The sequence below is a fragment of the Momordica charantia genome (assembly GCF_013281855.1).
Source record: "Momordica charantia cultivar OHB3-1 chromosome 6 unlocalized genomic scaffold, Mcharantia_2.0 BLBB01000006.1, whole genome shotgun sequence".
Lineage (NCBI taxonomy): Eukaryota > Viridiplantae > Streptophyta > Magnoliopsida > Cucurbitales > Cucurbitaceae > Momordica > Momordica charantia.
The window spans coordinates 15,646,807-15,657,046 of NW_028275164.1; the positions used below are offsets into that span (position 1 = coordinate 15,646,807).

General features: G+C 40.3%; 1 protein-coding gene across 3 annotated transcripts; it reads left to right on the forward strand.

Annotated features, from left to right (window-relative positions):
* The first annotated feature begins 5,963 nt into the window (after positions 1-5,963).
* LOC111019612 (Pentatricopeptide repeat (PPR) superfamily protein) lies at positions 5,964-9,774 on the forward strand. Of its 3 annotated transcripts, none has more exons than XR_015791974.1 (2): positions 5,964-8,823; positions 9,077-9,774. XR_015791974.1 is itself a non-coding variant. In XM_088126151.1 (2 exons), the coding sequence occupies exons 1-2, from the start codon at positions 6,322-6,324 to the stop codon at positions 8,392-8,394; spliced, it is 1,440 nt and encodes a 479-aa protein (XP_087982277.1). In that variant the 5' UTR covers positions 5,964-6,321; the 3' UTR covers positions 8,395-9,774. The 3 variants fall into 3 exon arrangements, 1 of the variants encoding a protein (XP_087982277.1); XM_088126151.1 differs by having other exon boundaries at positions 5,964-6,345; positions 6,979-9,774; XR_015791973.1 differs by having other exon boundaries at positions 5,965-8,445.
* Positions 9,775-10,240: the final 466 nt, after the last annotated feature.

Sequence of the window (10,240 nt, forward strand, 5' to 3'; positions counted from 1 at the left end):
CACCTCTATTAAATCAACGTAAATATATATGAGTTACTAAAACATAAATAGATGAGAGCTACAACGAGAGTTCATCCCCCCCCCCCCCTCAAAGGTGGGGTTTAGTTCATAACAAAAGAAAAGAGCAGAGTGGGTAGAGAAGAAATGTAGCCCATTTAGTAAGGAAGTTTCAGCAGTAGTGAAGATTCCCAGCTTAATGAGACACAAGGATCAGTTTCTTCTTTGTCGGCTTCTCCTTGAAATGAGTGAGGAATGTTCTCCAATTTCGTTACCCAAATGAATTTTCTATTTTATGGCTCTCTATGGCGGCTGGGCACTGTTTTTCTATTTATATCGCGTCCTTAAAAATTAGAGCACCACCAGGAGGCTGTATGGACACGGTTAAACTGGTGCAAATAAATTATTGCGTAATCACATACTCTAAAGCATCCTGAGTGGCTTCCGGCTCCAGCAACACTTTCACAACCTTGAAAGCACTTGGCTTGCCCTCAACAAATTCTCCAATTCCTAATACAAAACATCTATAATTAAGCATAATTCATTCAAAATGAGGGAATTGTGAATTCTAAAAGCTTGTGGACCTAACTAAGTGATTTCTTCTCTTTTCCATGGTCTTTTCATAAGGACTCTCACATTTACACACCAAAAGTGCCCAATTATACTACAAAACACTCTTATGGAGAGTTATCATTGACCTAGTTGAGCACCAGTTACGAGTCATTCATGACACTAATGTTGCGAGCCCCTATTGACTTTGCTAACCGGAGTCCTACAATCAATGCCTCATGCTCGATGTCGTTGTTGGAAGCTCGGAACTTGAAGCGTAAGGTGTATTCTTGGCAACTTCCTTCCGGACTGGTTAGTAAGATTCCTACCCATAGTCCTGCTCGTTGGTGGACCCGTCGGTGTGAAGGATCCAATGTCCCAGGGTGACCCCTGAGGCCTCCCGAGAGGGAGTGAGGGTCAACTTGGCAACGAAGTCCACGACAACTTGTCCTTTGATGGACACTTTGGGAGAATACTGAATGTCTTACTCGCTCAGCTCTATCGCCCACTTCATGATCCTTCCGAAAGCCTCCGTCTTCTGAAGTACCTGTCGGATTGGATGGTCAGTCAGAACTACGATGCGGTGAGCCTGAAAGTAGGGGCGCAGTCTACGATGCCGAATTGGATGGTCGGTTAGAACTACGATGCCGGATTGAATGGTCGGTTAGAACTACGATGCAGTCAAAACTCCTTGGGAATGATGTAGGTTTTCTCACCGACGTTAAAAAACTGGCTGGCAACACAATTCCAAATGAAAGATTTCAGACAAGCACAATATTGTTGATCCGTTTACAAAGGCTCTCACGACTAAAGTGCTAGAGGGTCATCTAGAGAGTCTAGGTTTACGGGACATGTACATTTGGTCTAGGACAAGTGGGAGATGTTATTGGGTAATATTGTATACCCTATGTAACGACCCAGAATTTCCCACACACTTCTAGGTCACGTTAACTACCCATCTAATTAAGCTTAACCCCAAGTACGTCCTGCCAACTCCCTATGCAAACAAATATATATAAAATCAAATTCCAATTCTCATCAATTTAACGATAAATCAATCCCATTGAATATCATTCAACAACGTTCGGAGACCACTCCATGAGACAAGTCTATTATTCAACTAGGCGAAACTCAATGAATAGAATAAAGCTAAAATAGGCACCTATCTCGAAATGAAACTAACAACAAGGGAAATCTCCCAATTATTCAAATACGAACAATTCGTTTATTGGCCATAACATAAGGCCTCAACCAATGACTTAAACTAAACAGGAGTAACTAAGCAGCCTATGGTCCTCGCTCGTCATGTCTCCTCCGTCCCATCACCATGGTCGCCCCCGAGTCCTTCACCTGAAACAATCATTGTAGAGGGGGGGTGAGTATATAAAATATACTCCGTAAGTAGCCCTCACCAACACACACACACATCATGCCCAATAATATCATGAAACAATCGTAGTCATGCCTTTCAACACATTATGCATTTAAACATAAACACATTCCATAAAAGTTTAGTGACAATCACAACCAGTAAACACATTAACAACCAACCTCTAGTCTCCCTAACACCACAAGTACCTCCATACTTATCTCAACTATCCTAACCTTCCACAGTTATCCACTTCGAATAGAGTCGGCCCCTGACCATTTATACCCAGGGCCCCGAAACTACTGCATCGGCCCTCGACCATTTATACCCGAGGCCCCGATGACTTCACCGTCTATTGGCCCTCGACCATTTATACCCAAGGCCCCAATAGTCTTCCTTCCAAAGGACTCCTCGTATCGACCATCGACCATTTATACCCGAGGCCTCGATACTCCATTAGTGACGTATCAGCCCTCGACCATTTATACCCGAGGCCCTGACACTCATACATTCGTTTCCTCCAAGAATCCCACTCTCACCAGAGTTTTACTGTATACTTTCTTAAGCCACTACCCCTGCATCTTTCAACTCACAAATACAATTCAGCATGTTTCCACAATCTTAACAACTTACTAATAGCGAGATAATAAATCAATCATGCTTAATATCCAACATCATCATATTAACAAGCATTACTAAGTATACTAACTCACAACACACGCCGAACCATTTATGCTTATCCAGGCAACCAACATTACCACAGCAATACTCAACAGTTTAGCAAAGCAGAAATCTCAACATTTTCATCAACAAACATCCAACACAACTCCAAATATATCAACTTACACAACGATAATTATTTAACACAACGCATAACAAAATTAGCATAAAACTCTACAAAATCAGCGCGTTAGAGACCATTTAGCATCCATTAACGCACGCACACGCCCCTTGTCTACTTACACACAATCGCACCTTTAAGTGTTGCGCCGACTTCACACCTAAGCACACCAAAACAGAAAATACAACACATTACGCTCCCTATTTAGCCTTCGAAATCAACTCTAAAAGGGTTCGAATGACGCATTACCACCAAAACCGACTTCGTATGGATGTGGGTCACCTAGATCTAGCTTGCCAAGGTGTGGGTAGCCTAAATCGAGCTTCAAACGGATGTGGGTTAACGCCAAACGTTCTAAACACCGCTGTAACGTACAAATCCCGCCGCTGGAGTTGTTGTTCGTCGGATCGTAGCAGCAAGTCGCCTCCGTTCCGCTGCTGTACCGCCTGTACGCCGTGCGCCGCAGCGAGGAGGAGGCCGCTCTGGTTCGTTGCAGATCGCCGGGGCGCCGCCGTTGCTGGGTATCGCCGAAACTGCTGCAAAACCAGCGCGCCTCTCGTCGGACTTGCCGTTCGCGGAGGAGCGTCGCGGCCTTGCACGCAGAGACGCTGGAGAATGAGTCGCGCCGCTTGCTGGATGTCGTCGGAACCGAAGACGACGCTGTCGGAGCCGGGTCGCCGTCGAAGATCGCTTCACGCCGATTTGTGTCGCGCCGCCATCGCCGTGGGTGTCGTCGCTCCGTTCGGAGTGGGCCGGATGTGCTGCCGGAAAACAGAGATGGGGGTGGCGGGATTGCAAAACGAGGAAGAAATCGGGGGGGGGGGGGGGGGGCGGCTGGGTTAGAAGAAAGAAGAAGAAGAAAGAAAAGCTTGGCTAGGGTTTCATTTTTTTTTCTTTTGTTTTGTTTTAAAACCAAATTACCTCAAAGGAGGCCCAACAAGTCCAATCCCAAAAGATAAGAAATCTACCCCCCTCCTAAACAAGACCCACCACACAGGATCTGGTAAATATTAATTTAAATGGGATTTTAGAGCCCGATAAATATAGATAAATTCAATTAACATTCACTTTTAAATTAAATGAAAAATCTCCTGATTCGAGACTAACTAACCTGAGGGACTCGGGGCGTTACACCCTAGTTCATTATAATACTTGTACATCCCACTCGCTTTCGGACAAGTGGGAGATTGTTGGATTTGGTGCCCTTAGCTCGTGTATTTGTAATTTATGAACAAATTATTTATTAAATAAAGAGTTATCTTATTATTTCTTTGTATTACTCATATTTAAATAAACTAAGATCCAAGGTTATTTAATGTAACTAGAACGTTATATATTTGATATACAGTATATATTTAATATACAATGTATATATTTGATATAAAGTATATATTAGATAAACATGTGGATAATGTTCCAGTAATAATCTAGATGGTCTATAGTTACAAGCACTTGTGAAGGATTGACTTGCCCTTAATGGTCGTACATTCGTAGACACGAAAATATTATGCAGTGAGAAGAGTGCAGTTGTGGGTCTTTATTGGAGTAACCCGCAGTTAACAAATGTTGGTTAATTTGGTTAATGAGTTTAATGAATTAACCTCGTATTTTTTAGGTCCATTAGATCCCCTCACTAGCTCATAACGGGTAAAACGAGGATCAAGATTTTGAGAGAATTTGAAATGTTCAAATTATATATTAGATAATGTATATAATATATATTATGAAACATTATATATATAGTTCATTTTTTTAATAAAGGTTCAATAATTAAACTATATGTTATGAGAGAAATATTTGAATATGATTCAAATAGTTAATATGAATTGGATTCATATTAAAACTAAAGGTTATACAAGAGAGATGCATTTGAATATGATTCAAATATATAGTTTTAATTAAATATGTGATATTTAATTAAAAGTTAAATAATTAATGGTTAATTATTTATTTATTTCATTAATATTTGGATTTAAATTAATTAATTATTAATTAGATTAATAATTAATAATTTAATTAATTAATTGTTAATTGATTTAAATAAAAAGAAGAAGATATCTTTATAGTCTTGGGATTTCCCTAGATTCAGTAGAAAATATCCTACATCTAAATAAGATATCCTGATGGTCTTAGTATTTTCTCTCTGTATAAATATAATAGTAAGTTGAACCCTTAAAAACAAGGCTAAAAAATCTATCAACTCTCTTACTCTCTCAATCCCTTGCAATTGGATCCCATAATCTAGATTCTCGACTGAGAGATTTAGCGAGGAACATCAAGTGGTTTTGTCTCATTGGGATTGCACGAAGAAGAATCTTCAAAGGCAAAATCCAACATTCTTTCCTGTGTTTATATTTTTGTGTTTTAAATTTTAAAAGAAATTCAAGAACGCGTTCTACTGCTTCCGCTCCGGGATTCACATCCCCTTCAATTTTTTCGACTTGGTTGTAACAGGCCTCGCTCCTATCATAGCCTTACACGTATAGTACAGGGGGGACTGCTTTCCACCTTCTTCCTTGATTAATGTCGAGCTTACCGCGCTCTCCGATACGGTTAAGTAGAGGTACAAGTCGTCTCCTCGATTCGGCTTGGCGAGGAGGGTACTTCTTCAGCTACACGAAAGTTGGCTCGCTCGCGTAGCATACATTGTTAACTGTTTGTGGTCTCGTGCCTTACTGTCATCCCTAATGCTCGACACATACCCTGCTCGAATTTCTGGGAAATTGGGCTAAATAGCCCTTTTACCATGACATTATTATTTTTTACCCACTTTTTTCAAAATCTATGTTTTTTAATATTTGCTGACATCACCCTTGATACCAAATTACTTTCACTGCCCCTCATACATTTATCTTTTTTGTTTCTCTCCCATCTCTTCCCCTTCTCCTCCTATTTTTTTCTCTCGCTCTATTCAGTCCAAAAACCCCATTTTTGGACCTCAAAATTCAAACAACACCACGAAAAACCTCTCTTTTTTTCCTTACTACTACGTCTCTCTTACTCCTCTCTTACTGCATCGCTGGACCTTAAAATAAAAATATTAAATAGCACTAAAAAAGAGAATAAATCAAGTAGTAATTCGAGTCAAGTTCACACCCAAAAGAGACAAGATAGAACCACATAAATTCTCAAATTGCCAAAAAAAAAGCAACTGTGGTTCGTTTAGAAACATGGGAGAGGCCGATGAACAGCGACTGCGTTGGAGAGAGGAGATTAAGGTGACGGCTACGAGAGGTCACACCGCTGGACCACGTCTCCAACGAATTGCCCAATCTGAGATCTATTTTCACCTAAATCTATTTAGATTTCAGATCTATTTTCGCCCAAATCTCACATATCTCTCTCGTTCTCCCTCTCTCTCATTATTGTTCTCGATCTTTCTCTCTCGTTCTTACCAAAATCTCTCAGATCTCTCTCGCTCTTGCTCTTTATCTCGCTCTAGACACACTCTCGCTCTCGACCGGATTGTCCGCACTTTGATCCAGCAATGGTGATGGTGGCAAGATTCTGCAGCAACCGATCTTGGTGGAGCGTGTGATGAAGGCATAGTGGAAGGACATGGATCATGATGGATAGAGGGAGGCGGCTGGTAAGGTTTTTGTTTTTAGAGATAACGAAGAACCAATAAAAAACCATATTTTTAGTAGAGTACCTAGTAGGTGGTTTTTTTTTTTTTTAATAATTTTGTAGAGAGAGGTAGGTGTTTGATACGTTAAGGAAGAATGATCGAAAATAACATACTTTTTTTTACTTCTTTTATAAAATTATTTGGATTTTTGTTCCATTTTGATAAATTTTTTTAGGGTTTCAAAATTAATCTTTTGCCAAAATGTTTATAGACAAAACCCTGTTTTATTGATGTTTTTGGAAAAAATCGAACGAGAATGAGAGGGAAGAAAAGAAAAATTAGGAGAGAGGAAGAACGATGACTTTTTTGAAGCTATGGAAAAAGAGAGAGAGGAAACCATAGAGAAGTCTAAAAAATGAGTGGAATGATAGTGAAAAAAATGAGTGGAATGATAGTGAAAGTAATTTGGTATTTAGGATGATGTCATATTAGAAAACATAATTTAAAAAAAAATAGATAAAAAAAAATACTGGTTCGGTAAAATGACTATTCTAACCCATAAACCTTTACCATAGGTTAGTCAGCCCAAGTTCCCAAGAAATGCTCTTTCCATATGTATCACTTAAGATATATGTATCACTAATGCAACTCCAGGGCCGAGGCATAATCCTACACAAAGTTCATCGAGTTTCGATCTATATGCTCCGTTTCAAAAATTTGACCACCCTCAAGTTCGGCCTCTTCCAGAAATCCCTGAAATTCCCACCCACAATCCGCCATTTGAGCACCTCAAATTCCTCCTCCAATGGCTCCAGAGACGACTACTTCGCCGCAATCCACCACATCTCCCACATCGTCCGCCGCGACTTCTTCATGGAGCGCACTCTCAACAAGCTACGCATCTCCTTCCTCAACTCCGAGCTCGTTTTCAGAGTCCTCCGCGCCTGCTCCAACTCCCCCACCGAATCCTTCCGTTTCTTCAACTGGGCCTGCTCTCACCACCCCTCTTACCAACCCACCACTCTCGAATTCGAAGAGCTCGTCAAAACCCTAGCCCGATCCAGAAAGTACGCCACCATGTGGAAGGTTCTTCACCAGATGAAGACTCGCAATCTCAAAATCTCGCTAGAGGCACTCTCGTTCGTCATCGAAGAGTACGGTAAGCACGGTCTCGTCGATAATGCAGTTACTGTATTCAATCAGTGTTCTAAATCCATCGATTGCCCTCAAACGGTACTGCTCTATAACGCTTTACTTTCTGCGCTTTGTGAGGTTAAGATGTTTCATGGGGCTTATGCGTTGATTCGGAGGATGATTAGAAAAGGGGTAGCCCCTGATAAGAAGACCTATGGGATTCTTGTAAATGGGTGGTGCTCTGCGGGGAAGATGAGGGAAGCACAGGAGTTTCTGGAGGAGATGAGCCAGAAGGGGTTCAATCCTCCTTTGCGAGGTCGCGACCTTTTGGTTGAAGGATTGTTGAATGCAGGGTATTTAGAATCTGCCAAGAATATGGTTAGAAAAATGACCAAAGAAGGATCTGTGCCTGATGTATCAACCTTTAATTCTCTGATTAGTGTTATATGTAACTCTGGAGAAGTTGATTTTTGCATAAACATTTACCATGAGGTTTGCAAATTGGGGCTTTGCCCTGATATAAACACATACAAGATTTTGGTTCCTGCAACTTCGAAAGTAGGTAGGATTGATGAAGCATTCAAGCTCTTGCATTGCTCTGTCGAGGATGGGCATAAACCGTTTCCTAGTCTGTATGGACCGATCATTAAGGGAATGTGTAGAAGGGGTCAGTTTGACGATGCGTTTTGCTTTTTCAATGATATGAAAGTTAAGGGACATCCACCAAATCGGCCGGTGTATACAATGTTGATAACAATGTGTGGGCGTGGAGGGAGATTTGTTGATGCTGCTAATTACTTGATGGAAATGGCTGAGTTTGGTTTACCACCAATTTCTAGGTGCTTTGATATGGTTACTGATGGATTGAAGAACTGTGGAAAGCATGATTTAGCTAAGAAGATTGAGCAGCTCGAAGTTTCTATTCGAGGCATTTGATATTGCGAATTTGGATTGGCCAGGACTATGGCTGCGACTACGGCTATCTCGGTACGGTATACAATTTCTTCATTGATGTGATGATTTAAGTGTTTGCTACATGATTATCTTGGTCATCTTAACCTGTATTGGCACGTGTTATTGCTACTAAAAGTCACGGTGCTTGGCTTGAGAAAGTTTGGAGGTTAGTTCAAGGAGAATACTTTCTTTCTTGCAAATGTGGAGTTCTTTGTATAAAGAATTTATCAATTGGACAGAGTTTCTTGTGACGTCTTCTGGTTGTGGAGATAGAGAGGTCTTGTGTTCCTTTTATTTTTATGTATAAATTCTTCAATGATGTTATCCAGGAAAAGGAGGAATTGGCTTTGAGATGATGCGACTTATGAAACAGTGATTATCTACCATGTCATTTTTAAAAGACGTTTGTAGGTAAATCAAGTTATACAACAAAGTAGAGTTATTAAATCGAGTCAAAAACTTTCAAAAAAAAAAACAGCAGTCGCGAGTTTGTTCAGCTGCCAGAGACTTTCCAAATTGTTCACCATCTATTTTGATGTTGTTATTGTGGTTAAGATAATACCTTATGGTGGCTTCCTCATTTGCTTACTTGGGTAGTTAAGAAGAGTAAGTTCAAAATGCTCTATCCTCCCATGACCGTCGTCTTTGGCTGATATGATCATAGGGTCACACCAAGAAGCTCCAAAGAATGATTGCCAAGTACGTGCAACACATGATGAACATCGTGCATGAGGAAGAGAAGGAAGGAGTTAAAGTTTTTACCAAGAGTCAAGTAGAGACTGTCGAGTTGGAGGAGTCAATCAAGAGGTGGACTAAATACCAAGGACAACCTGCAAAGGCCCATTCCAACCTCTCAAGGATGGCACCTCTCAAAGACATGGCATGTATCCGCCTGCCGCAAGGCTAATGCCCATTGTGCGTTAGCCATCGCAAGCGCCCAACCCTCCGTGCTGCGTGCTATTGCTTGCCAAGCGCGTGTGCACACGACGTCTATGGACAACCTTTTGCACACCTTGCGACTCAGCGCTTGCAGCCTGCCCTATGAGTCGTGCCCTTGCTGCCCCCTCGCGTGCTGATGTAGTTGTTGGAATCTGCCAGCCTCGTTGCATTTCTCTTTCCTTTTTAGTGAGAGATCTTGAATTGTATCTTTAACAATATTTATTTGCTAGATAGTATTGGAAATAGTTTTGACTTATTTTTAGATAGAGAAATTATTTCTTTAGGATTATTTTTTTTAATTACGAATTTTTGCCATATTTCTTTTTCTCTTGTTAGCCAAATTAGCCATGACTATTTAAAGTCTTACTCGTATAAGCTTTGATAAATTTTGCTAAATAAAATTTCAGTCTTTAATACACTCAATTGTCGAGAGCATTGAGTCCTCCTCCATGCAATTCTTGTGTGTAGCTTAGATGGTATGTCATACAAACGTTCAATCTGATGATCTTTATCATCAAATTTGGAGCTTTCAACTTTGGAGAGTAGGACTCCATATCCTTACTTCAGGTTCTCAACCTAAAAGTCTAAAAGTAATTCGTTTTGAACTTTTCCTTTTGAGTTGAACCAATGGATCGTTTGTGTCTTAATTTTTATTTAATAAGATTCACTTGTCCAAGAAGTTCCATGTCCATTCACTAAGGTTTTGCATATTGTAACAACCCGTATTTTCTAATACCGTCAAACTGACAAAATACAAATTATTTAGCGAAAGCAATTTCTTTACAGAATTTTTCTAAACTAACTTAACTAAACAAGTACGCTAAACTTCACAATGTCCATATCGAATTTCGAAATTCATTTTCCTTTCAAAACATTCGTAAACAAAAAT

Coding starts and splice junctions, on each gene's coding strand:
- LOC111019612 (XM_088126151.1), top strand. CDS start 6,322: ATGATGGATAGAGGGAGGCGGCTG. Junction 6,346..6,978: donor TGGATAGAGGGAGGCGGCTG/GTAAGGTTTTTG, acceptor ATGCAACTCCAG/GGCCGAGGCATAATCCTACA.